The sequence below is a fragment of the Gymnoscopelus braueri genome (genome assembly GCF_963280865.1).
Source record: "Gymnoscopelus braueri genome assembly, chromosome: 11".
NCBI classification, from domain to species: domain Eukaryota; kingdom Metazoa; phylum Chordata; class Actinopteri; order Myctophiformes; family Myctophidae; genus Gymnoscopelus; species Gymnoscopelus braueri.
The window spans coordinates 25,138,185-25,154,231 of record NC_137613.1 but is presented as its reverse complement, the minus strand read 5'-3'; the positions used below and the strand labels follow the sequence as shown (position 1 = coordinate 25,154,231).

The 16,047-nt window shown below is 43.5% G+C and overlaps 1 protein-coding gene across 2 annotated transcripts in view; it reads right to left on the bottom strand.

The window, feature by feature from the left end:
- Positions 1-15,723, bottom strand: part of cdc42se1 (CDC42 small effector 1) — a 28,005-nt gene extending 12,282 nt beyond the window's left edge. For both annotated transcript variants that reach the window (XR_013934029.1, XM_080442012.1), the window contains exons 1-2: positions 15,601-15,723; positions 5,120-5,735 (exon numbers count right to left, since the gene is read on the bottom strand). Coding sequence is in view for 1 of the 2 variants with exons in the window: in XM_080442012.1 (XP_080298138.1) it covers positions 5,120-5,266 (147 nt within the window). In the remaining variant the exon portion in view is untranslated. The remainder of the gene's footprint in view (positions 1-5,119; positions 5,736-15,600) is intronic.
- Positions 15,724-16,047: the final 324 nt, after the last annotated feature.

Genomic DNA, 16,047 nt, shown 5'->3' with positions numbered 1-16,047 from the left:
CCAGTGGTGTTATGCAACAAACAGTTCCCTCCTTGGTTGGTCAAACACCACACACGCACACACGCGTACAGACACACACACGCACGTACGTACGGACACACACGCACGCACGTACGGACACATGCACGCACGTGCGGACACACACGCACGCACGTACGGACACACACACACACACACACACACACACACACACGGACGGACGGACGCACACACGGACGCACACACACACGGACGCACACACAGGAAGACAGGCAGGCTAGGACAGGAAGAAGGCGTCGGCCTGCTGGTGAGGTTAAAGGTCGCTGCTAAACAGGAAGAGGAAGTTGTACCACTAGTTTCTTTCCACACACGCACACACACACACACGAAAATATACACACACACACACACACACACACACACACACACACACACACACACACACACACACACACACACACACACACACACACACACACACACACACACACACACTGGCAGCGGTGATATTCCTGTAATTGTAGAGTTCAATCCCTATCACTGGCAACGTATGTGTGTGTGTGTGCCTGTCCCCTCATTGTACGCCAATCACATAAAACATGTAGGGTGTGTGTGTGAGAATGTCAATTTTTCACGTGCACAAGCACGCACGCACACGCATGCACGAGCACACACGGCCGCAAGTGCGCGTGCGAATCTAAGAGAGAGAGGGAGAATTTCCATGACTTAATCTCTATAAAAAACTAATCTGTCAAAGTGAGTCCATCTGGACTCAGTAACAACACAACTAAACCAGAACAGAACCACAACTGTTCTGTTCTGTTCTGTCTTTGTTTGCCTGTAAGTTAAATGTTCTCAAAGAGAAACTTAAATGAAAGTTTTTCAGCTGCGCTGATACAGCCAAATGGTTAAGGTGCGTGCCACATAGGCTCTGATACCTGACAAGTGAGTCCCCGATTCCATTCCCTGGCCGGGCGGACCTTATGTCACTCCCTGACTCTCTGTCTCTCTCTGTTTCCTCTCTACACCAGTGTTTCCTAAGCTTTTTAGCTCGAGACCCAAAAGAGAAATTGGGAATGCACAGGTCCTGGGAAGTCCTGGAAAAGATCACCGCTGTGATTGGCCAGTAGTCACTTTGAGTGACAGATGGGGTAAACGCTCACCCCAAAACATGATTTACGATTCTGTCCCTATCTGTACATAACTCGAACGGCGCTGAGTCAGCTCAAGCGAACTTCGCAACGTTCGGCACGGCGACTCGCTCGCCTGAGCTTGCTCGGCTGTGCCTCTCGTGGTTCAAGTTCGCTTGAGACGGCGCGCCTCCGTCGCGGTCAAAAACTATACTTTATCGGCCAAAGCAATTGGCCGCGGTTGAAGAAATGAAATGAAAAGGGATATTTACTCGTAGTGACTCATAAAAATGGGTCCATGACCCAAACTTGGGTACCGAGTCTCCGACCCATTGTTTGGAAAACAGTGCTCTACACTATGACAACAAAGGCAAGAAAAGCTTTAAAAAAAAGTGCATTTCAGTCAAAAGCTGGGACTAGGACTGGGCTGGGACTAAAATTCGGGATCAGCATCGGACCCAAAAACCTGTTCGTACCAGAAATGACTGTGAGGCGTTTCTGCAAAACAACTATCAGATGATTCCATTTGTCAGACAGAACCCTGTTGTCTGCTGTGAGGAGCTGCTTGTTCTCTCTGCTTTCCTTCTCAAATTGCATGAAAACAAACAGGAATGTAGAATTTGATGTAGAATTATAATATGTTTGGGGCGACCAGCTAGCCGTTCCACATGGGCTCTAATGCCTGACAGTGAGTCCCCAGTTTGACTCTAAGGACCATTTGCTGTCTCTGCTACATTGTACAGGCTCAAAGAAGCCCCCATGATATGTTTGGACATCGGCTTCCATTAGGTTTTTATTCATGTACAGTATCTGTCCAACGATTATAATGAAAAATAGAGTCCGCGGGTCATGCTCCAAAAGATTAAGGGTTTTATTACCAATGGTTTATTACTGATGGTAAATAAACCCTTCATCTTTTGGAGCATGACCCAGCGTACAAACTCTATTTTTCATTGATTGATTTGCTTCTGCCCTGCACCTGGCACTTAAACTATTTGATGTACGTGCTTTACAACTTGTTGTCTGTCCGACAATAACCTTCAACCCTTAGACGCTGTAGTGAGGAGACATACGGACAGATATGATCAGACAGACAAACATTTCTGCCTTCCAGAGGATGTTCAGTCAGAGTCACAGAGAAATTAACACTAAAGATGGGACCACTTATGCCCTCTTTTTAAACTTTGTCGCATGACGGACGGTGATGTGCATGCAAAAATAGGGGAAATAGCTTCTTGTAGATCTGCTATATTTGATATTTTCATAGATTTTAGAAAAGTGTAGACAATATTTGAACATTTTGACATGCACAGAACAGGGACACCAGGTCAAGTGGTTAACCAGTTGAAACCTAGTCATGGGGTGAACTGAACATTTGCCAAAAATAGCTGATCACAACGCGTCGCAACAGCAAAAGATATTTGGTTGCGAACGCGGGAGGAGGCGCGGCGAAGCCGCGCCTCCGACCAAGTGGAGCTTACTATGTAACCCTGCTCGGGTTGTGTCTCCGTCTGTGTCTCTGTGTGCACTGCCTGTGTGCAGCTCCTCTGAGATAAGTAAATGTCCAATTTAGACGTACCATACATCAAATGAAAGGTCTTTGAAAACTGAACACACCTGTCAAGGTTGCGTTTAAGCCCGCCCCTTCCCCCGGAAGCCACGCCCCGGAGAAGGCTCCTAAAAACTCCCCATTGAAACCCCATGTTAAATGAAAAGTGCCCGAATCGCTCCGCCCCCCGGAAGTGGGTGAAACAGGCACTTCAAACACTTTGTTGAATTGTTCAAAAACATTCCAAGTTTTTTTTTTGTGAATTTGTATTTTTCTAAGATGCTCCTTTTAACGCAGATTTAAAAAAAAAATTTTTTTTTTTTATTGGTTACTTTTTTTAAAATATTTTTTTTCATTCTTTTTTTTCTTTTTTTGCGTTCGCTTACCGCGTTCGCGCGTCTTACTTGTGTATAAGGAGGAAAAGAGAGGACCAAGCCAACTCGTAAAATGTACTAAGTATAGAGGGTTTAACACGATTCTACAAATACCTTCTAAATCAGTAGTTCTCAAGCTTTTTCATGCCCCCCAAATTGGCCACGGACCCCCATCTGAAAATGATTTGTGCCAGGGACCCCCCAGAAGAGAACATTTGTGTAAAGAAATTTAAAATGAGTCAAAGATTTTCAAACACTTTCACAGATTTTTCAAAAATATTCAAAAATAGCAGATGTACAAGCTTGCAGTGCGGCACGAAGTGACGTGCTGTGAGCTTGTATATCTGCTATTTTTTAATAGCCAACGCTAAAATCTAAAATGACAAAGATGCTTTCCCGGTTTTAATGGGTTCAGTGCTTAATTTATCCATCACAAGACGGCAAGTGACACCATTGTACTACAGAGTATGAATGTGGCTTAACAGAGGGACGTTGCCTTGCTCCAGGGCACAGCGACAGGAGGGTGGTGTGTAGCTGTTATCTAAGGATTGTGTAAAGATTTGGCAGCCAGCTGCACGTCTTGATTCAGATAAAAAACTTATATAACAGCTTGGCACATACAGGAGTGTGCTGTTGCAGAGAGAGAGAGAGAAAAGGGAGAGGGAGAAAGTGTGTGTGTGTGTGTGTGTGTGTGTGTGTGTGTGTGTGTGTGTGTGTGTGTGTGTGTGTGTGTGTGTGTGTGTGTGTGTGTGTGTGTGTGTGTGTGTGTGTGTCAGTAGTGTAAAGTAACTATGTACACTTACTCAAGTACTGTACTTAAGTACAATTCTGAGGTATTTCCAGAGTATTTCCAGTTTTCAGTGCTTTTACTTCTACTCCACTACATCTCAGGGGCAAACATTACTCCACAAAAAATATTTGAAAACTTTAGTTAGTTACTAGTTACTTTGAAGATTTTGATTATTATTAGAAAACATACAGTAACCACTTCAACCGTACATTTCAGCCATTTGAAAATAGCTCACAATGCGTTGCGATGCGACGCATTGTGAGCTTGTATAGATCTGCTATTTTCAAAAGATTTTTATACATTTGAAAACTTGTATAATGAGTACTTTGGGTACATTTTGATACGAATACTTTTGTACTTTTACTCAAGTACATTTTTTATTCCAGACTTTTACTTGTAACAGAGTATTTCTACATTGCAGTATTGATACTTTTACTTAAGTAAAAAATGTGAGTACTTTTTCCACCACTGTGTGCGCGTGTGCGTCCGTGTGTTGCCCTCCATGTTAAAATTCATGACTTAGTGTTTATTGGAAACTAGGGGTATAAATATTGTGCGGTTGTTGTGTAACGTGTTTAAGTTATGGGGCTCCAGCAGCGTACCAGGCAGGTCTGGGATCTGTTTCACCACGTTCACGTTCTCTTGGAACAGGCCAAACTATTTGGTGATGAAACATTCAACATGGACATCTGAATCTGTTTCACCACGTTCACGTTCACTTGGAACAGGCCAAACTATTTGGTAATGAAACATTCAACATGGACACATTTGAAGCTTCACAAGGACGGTGTCTGTTTGTAGATCATGTAGATTGGCTGTTTTAGCCATTTAACCCATTAAGACCTGAGGCCGATTCTAAAAATGTCTTCTAAATCCAAACAGTTTCATGAAAAACGTATGTTGCTATATCAGTGGTGCTTAAACTTTTTTATGTCAAGGACCCCCAAAATATATACGCGTTTGGCCGAGGACCCTCATCTCAAAATAGTTTTGTTCCAGGGACCCCCCAGAAGCAAAGATTTGAGTTAAAAATTCCGCTTTAAAAAAATATATATATATTTAAAGATTACAAGTTTTAACGATATTTCAAAAATAGCAGATCTACAAGCTCAAAGCGCGGCACGAAGTGACGGGCTATGACCTTGTATATCTGCTATTTTTGAATAGCCAAAGTATAAAATATGACTAAATCGCACCCAGCCTATAGTGTGTGTGTGTGCGTGTGTGTGTGTGTGTGTGTGTGTGTGTGTGTGTGTGTGTGTGTGTGTGTGTGTGTGTGTGCGCGTGTGTGTTTTACCGGAGGAGGCTTGGCCACCACGCAGCATCCTATCTTATGCCAGAACTCGCTCATCGCCAGCCCGCGCGTCTCCAGTGCTCGGCTGCTCTCTGCTGCCGCCCTGCAGCCTGGACGAGGACCTGCTCCCTGGGTGAAGTTCTGGGGCATTCAGATAACAGTGTGCTTCCAAACTAAATATTATAAAAATATATATCTATTAAGATATATTATCACCTAGGGATTGGAAATGTGCCGTCAAGACTGCATTCAGCTGGAACCCCCCCAAAAATATAGATCCACAAAGATGCTGATGGAGTCAGGTGAAGAAAACGCTTCCAAATGAAGGAGACATCCACATGCAAACAGCAGAGAAACGATGTCACACTTTAATTCCCACTGGGTCACAGAGCTGGTACTGACAACGTGTCTTCAAATGGTCTTCAAGGGCAAAAGAAAGGCCGTTGAACTCAACGGATCAAATTGACCTCAGTTCAGATACCAAAGCCTCCGAGAAAGAAAGGGGAAAGAAAAGTCTCCAATCTGACAGTGTCCGTATGATATAAAAGGGTTTCTGCTCCAGGCTGTGGTATCCGAGGTGTCCTGTAATGTCCACTCCACGCGCAGACGTTCTTTTGTCCTGAAGAAGACACAGAAAGACTTGTTAGTAACCGTCCATACAATAGTAGGCACAACGCTTACAATTTAGGCATTTAGCAGATGCTCTTATCCAGAGCAAATTGCAAAGTTCAAGATCAGAGTAAACAGTTTGAACCCTAGTCAACAACACACAACAGGGTACATGGTCACGTAAATAGAGTACAAAGAAAAACAATGAAGAGTGGGTCATGACTGAAATAACAAGATCACGGATACAAGCGGACAAAATGAGTTTTCTCAGGAGGGTGGCTTCCTTGCTACCTAAAATAACATCCATAACACAATGTGAACAAGTAATTAACAGACATCTGCATAGCATAACTAGCATCTTTCTGAATCAGCAAAGTAGAGCTGCTACTATTGATTATTTTCTTTGCGATTATTCTATTGATTACTTTTTCGATTAATTGAGAATCGTGTTTTTTTTATAACAATGAATCAACGTGAAAAAAACCCAGATTTTTTATAATCGACTAAATTCATTAGTTTGATTAACCACTTAAGCCCTAATTTATACTTAATTGTACAACAGTGTCAAGCAAACATAGCTAAAATAGCCAATCTACAAGCTCACAACGGTTTTCATCCTGACCCATTGTGAGCATGCGATTGTTTGACAATTCTACTTAAAATATTTTTTTTTGTAATAATCGATTCAATCAATTAGTTAAATTAACTGCTGTACTCCTAATCTGGGATCATGCAACCCTGGGCAAGGCATTCATCCTAAAACCTGATGAGTGGCCAACAGTAGAAGACTTACTGGCTTGTTCCCACTTCAGAATACTACAGTGGTGCTGGGGAGTTCCCAGTGACCAGTCCTAAAACACTGGTTTGTATATTTTGAAATCAAATGACCATGATAATAACATAAAGAGCTTATCAAAAAAGGTTACACGGTGCTTTATACTAATCTGAATATAATACACGAACGCACGCACACGCATGCGCACACACATGCGCACGCGCGCACACACATGCGCACGCGCACACACACATGCGCACGCGCACACACACATGCGCACACGCACACACTTACTTTACATTGAGTCAGTATTCTCAGCTCTCTGTTCCCTTCATATTCATTCCCTCTCTCTCCAGTACAAGAGGAATGTTGTTATCCAGTTTAAACATCACACATGCGTGCACACACACACACACACACACACACACACACACACACACACACACACACACACACACACACACACACACACACACACACACACACACACACACACACACACACACACACACACACACACACACACACACACACACACACACACACACACGTAGCAGTAAACAGGACTTTGATCACTGGACTGTACTTTCTCCTGTTTACCACTGGCATTTGTGTGTGTGTGTGTGTGTGTGTGTGTGTGTGTGTGTGTGTGTGTGTGTGTGGGGGGGGTGTGTGTGTGTGTGTGTGTGTGTGTGTGTGCAAATGAGAGGGAGACTTTACCCTTTACCATGCTACATGTTTTTAAAAGCCTGTGAATGTGTGTGTGCGTGCATGTTGCAGTGTTACTGTGGGCAACCAACCCACACTCTGATTAAACATCCCATAATAACACATGCACTTACACAGTATACACACCCTCAGGCTGTGTGTGTGTGTGTGTGTGTGTGTGTGTGTGTGTGTGTGTGTGTGTGTGTGTGTGTGTGTGTGTGTGTGTGTGTGTGTGTGTGTGTGTGTGTGTGTGTGTGTGTGTGTGTGTGTGTGTTTAAGACAGAGAGGAAACACAGGGAATGTGTGTGTGTGTGTGTGTGTGTGTGTGTGTGTGTGTGTGTGTGTGTGTGTGTGTGTGTGTGTGTGTGTGTGTGTGTGTGTGTGTGTGTGTGTGTGTGTGTGTGTGGATTGTTGCAACACAGCAGTACACACACAAAGTATTTCACTTTCCCACTTTCCCACACAGCATCTGAATCACACCGATCACTGTTACACACAACATAACACACACACACACACTGCACTAAACACTGGGTGTGGTCCAAGCTAGGTGGACTCACCACACACACACACACACACACACACACACACACACACACACACACACACACACACACACACACACACACACACACACACGCACACACACACACACACACACACACACACACACACACACACAGAGAGTCCATTTATAGTCAGTAGAGGGTTTTACATCCAGTTCCTGGGAGACGTGTGTACAGTAGACTCAACGTTAGCTTTACATTAGCTTAATGTCAGCTTAACGCTAGCTTAATGTTATCTTTACATTTGACACACACACACACACACACACACACACACACACACACACACACACACACACACACACACACACACACACACACACACACACACACACACACACACACACACACACACACACAGAAATGCAAGCAACAAGTTGCTACAAGGGGGTATGATATGATGTATGTCATCATCTGATTCACTGATTACAACAACTTATCAGTATTTGCTTGTTCAGACAGACAGACAGACAGACAGACAGACAGATGGACGGTCAGACCACTTTTTTCATAAAATCAACAGCAAAAATCAAACAAGGGAATCACGTGATGTTGATCCCCTTCCGCTATTCGCTCATACTGGGACATGACGTATGTGTAGGCAGAAGAATAGACTACTATATATTATTATGTTACCCTATTTTTACTAAAATAGGGTAAAAAATATGGTAACATACTATAAAAGACAGCATAATATGACTTTACATCCGACCTGACGCTGGTTATGTATGAAACATATTGCTGTGCTGTTTAATCCTTGCTTCAAGCTTTCTTATAAGGCCTTATAGATCGGCCATGTTTGCGCGGCGAAGCATAAACTAGGCATTATCACTGTGTTGTATTAAAACGTGTTCTCACGTTCATCCATGAATCTTTCTCCTTCATGTGATGTGCTCTCATCAGAATGTGTCAGAATAAAATAATGAGACGCTGTCGTACAGCGGAGTGAGAGTCTGGAGTCCGTCCAGAAGTTCCAGCATCATCTGATACAGTAGGAATGTTTTGATGGTGCTTCTGAGTGCTGTTGTAAACTCCAGAATGGAACCAAACATGGAGATAACGTTTTATATCTGCCCTTAAACTACGCATTATGTTTCTTTTTGAATTTGAGGCATTTCTAACTGCCTGACTGCCTGCCTGCCTGTCTGTCTAACTGATGATTCTCTGATGATTCCAAAGACAGCACACTAACGACTACTGCTCTCATGACATAGAGAGACAGAGAGAGAGACAGAGAGAGAGAGTGTGTGCGTGACGTGTATACGAGTGTGTGTGCGTGTGTTAAACATCAACTGGATCAAAGAAAGAGAGAGAACGTGTGTGTGTGTGTGTGTGTGTGTGTGTGTGTGTGTGTGTGTGTGTGTGTGTGTGTGTGTGTGTGTGTGTGTGTGTTTGCCGTGCGTTAAACATCAACAGGATCTCTGTCTAACGGTCGTTCAGATGGGGAACTAAGGACATCCAGCATGATGTCATCAAGCTGAGCCAGAGAGACACAAACGCCAACTAAACAACCCACGTCAACACACCACCCATAAGGACCCGTGACAGGTTCAGACTCAACATTCCACATGATCACTGCTTAATCAGATGAGTTACACACACACTCACATACTGTAGACACAGACACAGACACACAATCACACACACACAGACACAGACAAACACCAGCATTGTTGGCGAAACCACAATGTGTGACTCCGCTCATTTAGGACAACATCCTGTCACTGTGACCGAAAAGTCACAGGTTTGAAACCCACAGCAATCAAAGAGGTTGACATCACTGGTCTGAACTACAACCTCATACACTACAGAACATTTCCTTACATTACCAGGACCTTTATTACTGCTGGTTTTCTATCCTACCAATACCTCTAGTACTGCTGGTTTTCTATTCTACCAGGACCTCTAGTATTGCTGGTTTTCTATCCTACCAGGACCTCTAGTACTGCTGTTTTTCTATCCTAACAGGACCTTTAGAACTGCTGGTTTTCTGTCCTACCAGGACCTCTAGTACTGCTGCTTTTCTATCCTACCAGGACCTAGTACACCAAAAATGCCAAAACCCTGACTTGTAGAACTACTAAGTCATATAAAGCTAATGGTTAGCACCCTGCTGTACATTACTGTTACTAAATGGTCTGACTAACTGTGAGCTTTGGACGGTAAAGTGCCCAGTTGTACACAGAAACGATAACTAACCACTCCATTTCCTGTTCTCTCTCACTATGGAGTAGGAAAGTTTAAGTAGCTCTTCCCTGCTCTCCACGTAACACAACACCAGGACTACAGTGACACACACACTGTTTACAACTCTGTTTTCACGTAAACATCCTGTCAGTATTCACAGAGAGATGCCAGATTTGTGGGTCCCATGCCAGTCGTAGACGACCGATTACTGATGTTTTTTCATTCATTTTCATTTCATTTTTGAGTGAGTGAATGAATGAATGAATGTAATAAAAAAAAAGCAAAATCAATTCTAATCAATTTGAAAAACGTATTGATTAGTGTTTCAAAAATAGAAAATTCTGAAACAGCAGATCTACAAGCTTGTAGATATGCTTGTAGATCTGCTATTATGACTGTATAATGACATGCCCAAAATAGGGACGCCATGTTTAAAGCGGTTAAAACTCAGGACACATCGGCTGCATAATTGCCGGCACCGATGTCGTCAAAGAAGTCAAATAAAATGCCAGGTATATCGGCCAAACCGTTATATGGGCCTAGCTGTAATTTTTTGAAAGAAAGACTAGGTCACTAGAGCGAGATGAATAGAAAGATGGACAGATTAGTCAGGAGGTGGAGAGGAGAAGAGAGGTGCTCATTCAGTGGCGTGTTAGTTCGTCCGTTAGGTGGAAGGTCTGAAACCTTCCAGAGAACAACGCCGCTCTTTCATGATGGTCTCAACATGTGGGCCGTTAAGAGAGCAAAAAGAAAGAAAGAAAAAACTGCCTTTTTAACCGTCGACACACGCTCGGAAAATTCAGGTCAGTCACGTTGGTGAAAAGTGTCAACGTCTTGGGTTGGGCTTCATTTGTCAGTGTTCCACTTCCAACAACGGCAGAGAGAGGGGAAATACGGTGGAACCAACCAACTACATGAACCAAATGAACCCAAAACCACAATGACTCAACATCTCTAGTCTGACCTCCATTAATACTGTCTCATCACCTCCCACGGAGAGAGAGAGAGAGAGAGAGAGAGAGAGAGAGAGAGAGAGAGAGAGAGAGAGAGAGAGAGAGAGAGAGAGAGAGAGAAACATTTCAGGGACACACTGGCCCTCATTTATCAACGCGGTGCAGCCCAAATAATGGGTGTACGGCGAGATCACCGCACCTTTCGGCATTTATCAATATATCCTGACGTGGGCTTCATCCTACCATACGCTGAGATCTGGTCGAGACCAGTTGTTGACGTTGGCTGCGCCCGTTTATTCCATTCTAGACCTGCGGAGCAGCATTGTCTGACTGTCTGACAGGCATCTGGACACATAATCCACTCCTAAATGTATATCTACACTAATAAATAATCCCTGTGAAAATATAACATTTTATAAAGTAATTTAAACAAACTGCTTTAACAGTCATTCAGTTGCATTGGCTATTTTAAAATAGCAGATCTGCAAGCTCAAAAACGGGTCGCATCGCGACGCGTTGTGAGCTTGTAGATCTGCTATTTTCAAAATATACGAGCGCTTTTGCGTCGGGACTCGGGAGTCCCGCGGTCGGGACTCCCGACGATCTTTTCATGGACAGTGAGGTGTACAAACTTACAGTAGCTTGTCATATGTTATGGAGTTATGTCATAGAGAGTTTTGAAGACTACAACCTGGCTGGGTTAACGATATAAACCTGATGCTCCAATCTCTTATTAACGTGGCGGAATCACTGCCGCCCGTCCAAGTCTCACGGGGAATATCCTACATGACTGCTTGTGCACTGCTCGGTATGGGTTAAATAAATTAATATACAAACGTATTCCATTCATGGCGATGTGATTGGTATCATAATATGTCATTCATGTAGGCTACAAGCCTACGTGACAAAGATTGTACCGCTACGGATTACATGAAAGACACAGTTGGGCGTGGGCGTGTGTGTGTGTGTGTGTGTGTGTGTGTGTGTGTGTGTGTGTGTGAGTGAGAGAGAGAGAGAGGCGTGTGTGTGTGCGTGTGTGTGTGTGTGACTTGACAGGCAGCGAGGCGAGGCGATCGGGGGAAACTCTTTCTTATTGGCTTTTGATGTCTTTGGTCGTATTCTGGTTCTTCTTCATGTCGTAAAATCGGGGCGTTTTGAGAATATTTAAGGGCGTGTTATTTAAATGACGCTCGTTTTCAGACGTGAGATTTATCAAAGCTCCGACCTGATGTACGCCAGGATTGGCTGTGTAGGATTCGTTGATAAATGTGACTTCGACGTTGGTGTACGGCCGAATATATGGAAAAATATAAGCCGGTTTATACGCTGCGTTGATAAATGAGGGCCAGTGAGTGTTTAACAGAGGGTCAAAGGGTCACATGTTCATCTGTACAGCAGGATGAGGTAAGGTCTCTGGGTGAGCAGCAACCTCCGGTCACACATCACTACAGTACACACTGATAAACAATACCTGGCTGGGACAGACAGACAGTCTGCCAGGTACAGACAGACAGACAGACAGACAGACAGACAGACAGACAGACAGACAGACAGACAGACAGACAGACAGGCAGGTAGACAGGCAGGCAGGCAGGCAGGCAGGCAGGCAGGCAGGCAGGCAGGCAGGCAGGCAGGCAGGCAGGCAGGCAGGCAGGCAGGCAGGCAGGCAGGCAGGCAGACACACAGACAGACACACAGACAGACACACAGACAGACACACAGACAGACAGACAGAGACATTGAGTCCAAGCAGGAAGGAGAGACAGAAAATGAAAGAGAAAGAGTGGGAAAGAGAGACATTCTCAGCAGGTAATGTCCCACTTCAACTCCAACGTCACACTGGTGGTTGAGTCAAGGAACCTACAAGCTACAAGCTCACTTGCGACAAGTTGTGAGCTTGTAGATTAACGATATACATGGTTTTGCTGCAGGGACACCCTGGAACCCCCTCAAGGACCCCCATTGAGAACCACTAGTAAAAAGAAAGGCCAGCCTGAGAAAGCATGTTCAATAAACTGACGTTACCACGGCAACAACTGCAAAACCCAACCATCAACAGAATTTTGACTGGGGTTGCTTAGCGACAAAATGGTTCCCCTGGGAGATAAGAAATGAGTCACTTTAAAACTCCCAGACAACTAAAGGTTGGAGCTCACATCAAGCTGTGATGAGGCTGTATTCACACACACACACACACACACAGACACACACACACACACACACACACACACACACACACACACACACACACACACACACACACACACACACACACACACACACACACACACACACACACACACACACACACACACACACACTTTTTACAATCCTAGAGTTGTAATCCGACAAGCAGCTTGTCAATCTACTTGTCGATCTGCTATTTTCTGCAAAAGCTTTCCCCACAATACGGATGCTGGGGTTTAAGTGGTTAAACAGGCGTCACCATGTCATCATGTAGGTAAACCTTTTCAAATGTTTTCAATCCGTAGCAAAAGTAGCGAAAATAGCCAATCTACAAGCTCACAACGTGTCGCAATGTGATGCGTCGTAAGCTTGTAGATCTGCTACTTCCACTATGTTTGGAAAAAACGTAAAATAAAATAAAGTTTTTTCTAAATATTAAACCAGTTAAAAGGTATCACGTGCACGTTGTGACAAATACATTGGAATCATTGGAACACAGTCCCCACCCCACACACATGTCCTGGAAAAGGGAATGGTTTAAGGACATACAAGGTTTCCAACCGACAGCGACCATAATTATACCAGTATTTCCCTGTTTCATCACCACCACACTGTCAAACCACTGACTCCAGGCCTGCTTGAGTACAAACTTCCCCCTAAAATGGATCCAAGCCTTTAATTTGGAGCCAGCCAGCGTGCTGAGATGGTTGGGTCCAGTACAGCCCCCATTCATACTTGAGCACCGTATAGCAGACCCACAAGCTCACAACGCGTCGCGGACGCGACGCGTTGTGAGCTTGTAGGTCTGCTATTCTCTCGTCCGTTCTCGGTGACGGGAGCATAAATTAGGCCCACTGCTGCCTGCTGGGTGAGTCAGTGAGGAGAAGACCTGGCGTACTGGGGAGGAAGACACACACTATATTTAGAAAACATGGTTTCCTTAAGTGTTCAGTTCAGCCTGACATTGTTTCCTAGCACGCGTTGATGCTTGGAGCAGTGAAAATGGAACAAACATTTTCCATTTTCACACGTTCTCCCTAGATACACAATCATTACTGTGTACTACAGTACATGCATACTTACATACTAGTGTATTACTGTACATACTATTCTTACGTACTACTGTAATACTGTACATACCTAGATACTGTTGTTATACTAATGTATATGTAATGTAAAGAAAGGCCAGCCTGAAAGCACGTTCAATAAACTGATGTATTAACAATTTCCGCCTGACAAGATTTTCCGCCGTTTAGCATTTTCTTCAAAACACACTTTTTGGTATACTACTCCTACATATTTTGTCCAAATCTCACACAGATTGGGACACATTATCTCTGTAGTAATATGATCAGTGTGTCATTGGTCACATGACTGAATGTTTGTGAGCACGGCCTATTCCTTACAACAAAAAAACAACTTAGGTTACAGTATATCATAACATCCAATCACACCGAGGGGCTTCTACAAAGACAAGCACACCTCTAAAAAAACGCTTTCACTTCTGCTCATAGGGGGCACCACAAACGGATACAGGATAGGTGGGCACTAGGGACATCTGGGCACCTCGATGTAAAATTGGCTATTTTGTTCATGATGTGAAAATGCACGGTAAATCATTATCAGACTTAAATTTATCCTTCAACTTCTCGTTTATGCCCCAAAATGACTGGATATACAGGTTTTGTAGCAATTTGTAGCATTTGAAGAAATATTAGACCTTAATTGTCAAATGTTTAAGCATGTTCACATCATGTATATTTTACATTAAGACCATTTTTCAAATATTACATTTTTGGACAAAATAGCCAATTTTTCATCGAGGTGCCCAGATGTCCCTAGTGCCCACCTAACCTGTTACCCACCTCACGACTGCAAGTTGACACAGCCCTGGGTAGGCAACCCTGCCTGGCGGAGATCTGCGCTCTGTGGAGCACACTATTCTAGTCTTCTTACAGATCTACTACTACTATTACATTGCTATTGTACTACTGTACATCTACACTACTACTGCACTATTCTGTACTAGTGTACATAGTTACTATACTACAGTAGGTAGCCTATACACTACATGAAGGCTATACTACACAGTAAAATCGTACACTCTGAGAGTGATGCAGACCTAGACCTGTACGAGTCACTCAGAGTCAGAGATACACATGGATGTACACCGAGGATTTTACTGTAGCCTCATACATACATACCACACAAAACTGAGCTTTATTGGTCTGTGGTTTCCTGTATTAGAACACTGAATACATCTGTCCAGCATATGTATGTTACGTTCAAGTTATTCCATCATAAACACCACTACTTCAGCTCCACATAGTAAACACTTAAGAAGACACATAAGTGCCTTTGTTTCCATGTCATCATGTCACTCAGATTAGTAATAATGTAACGTGTCCGCCGTTCCTCATGCATAATAATATATACTCCGCAGTACCACGGTGTCGCTTGTCCGTATAAATGAGGTTTTCCTCATTCAGCCAAACTCACCTCTATATGTCGTTCACCCCTTTTCTTTTGGATCCACCGGCAAAACAAGAACAAAAAGCAAAGTATAAAATTAATAATAAACGGACACTGGACTCAGTCCTGTCTGTCCTGTGTGTTTTGAGGTGTGGTTCTTCAATCAGGAAATTCTTCTCTTTTTAAAATGATTTTTCCCCACCTCCTTCACTACTGGTCGGTTGGGGGGAGTTATGCTGTCAAACAGCTCCCCCCTCTGACCAAACCAACACACTGCACCTTTTTCTGTTTATACCATATAAGGGTAAGGACATTAACATACTGTAAGCTTCACATCATATGGTACTACAGCTGCTTAACATAGCTTAAAATGGGGTCAGAGAGTTCTGACAGAGTAAACGAGGTCTAGTTGAGTGAATCTTGTAAGATTATTGTAAATCTAGAAGCAGCATGCTAGTGATGCAGGAAAGGGAA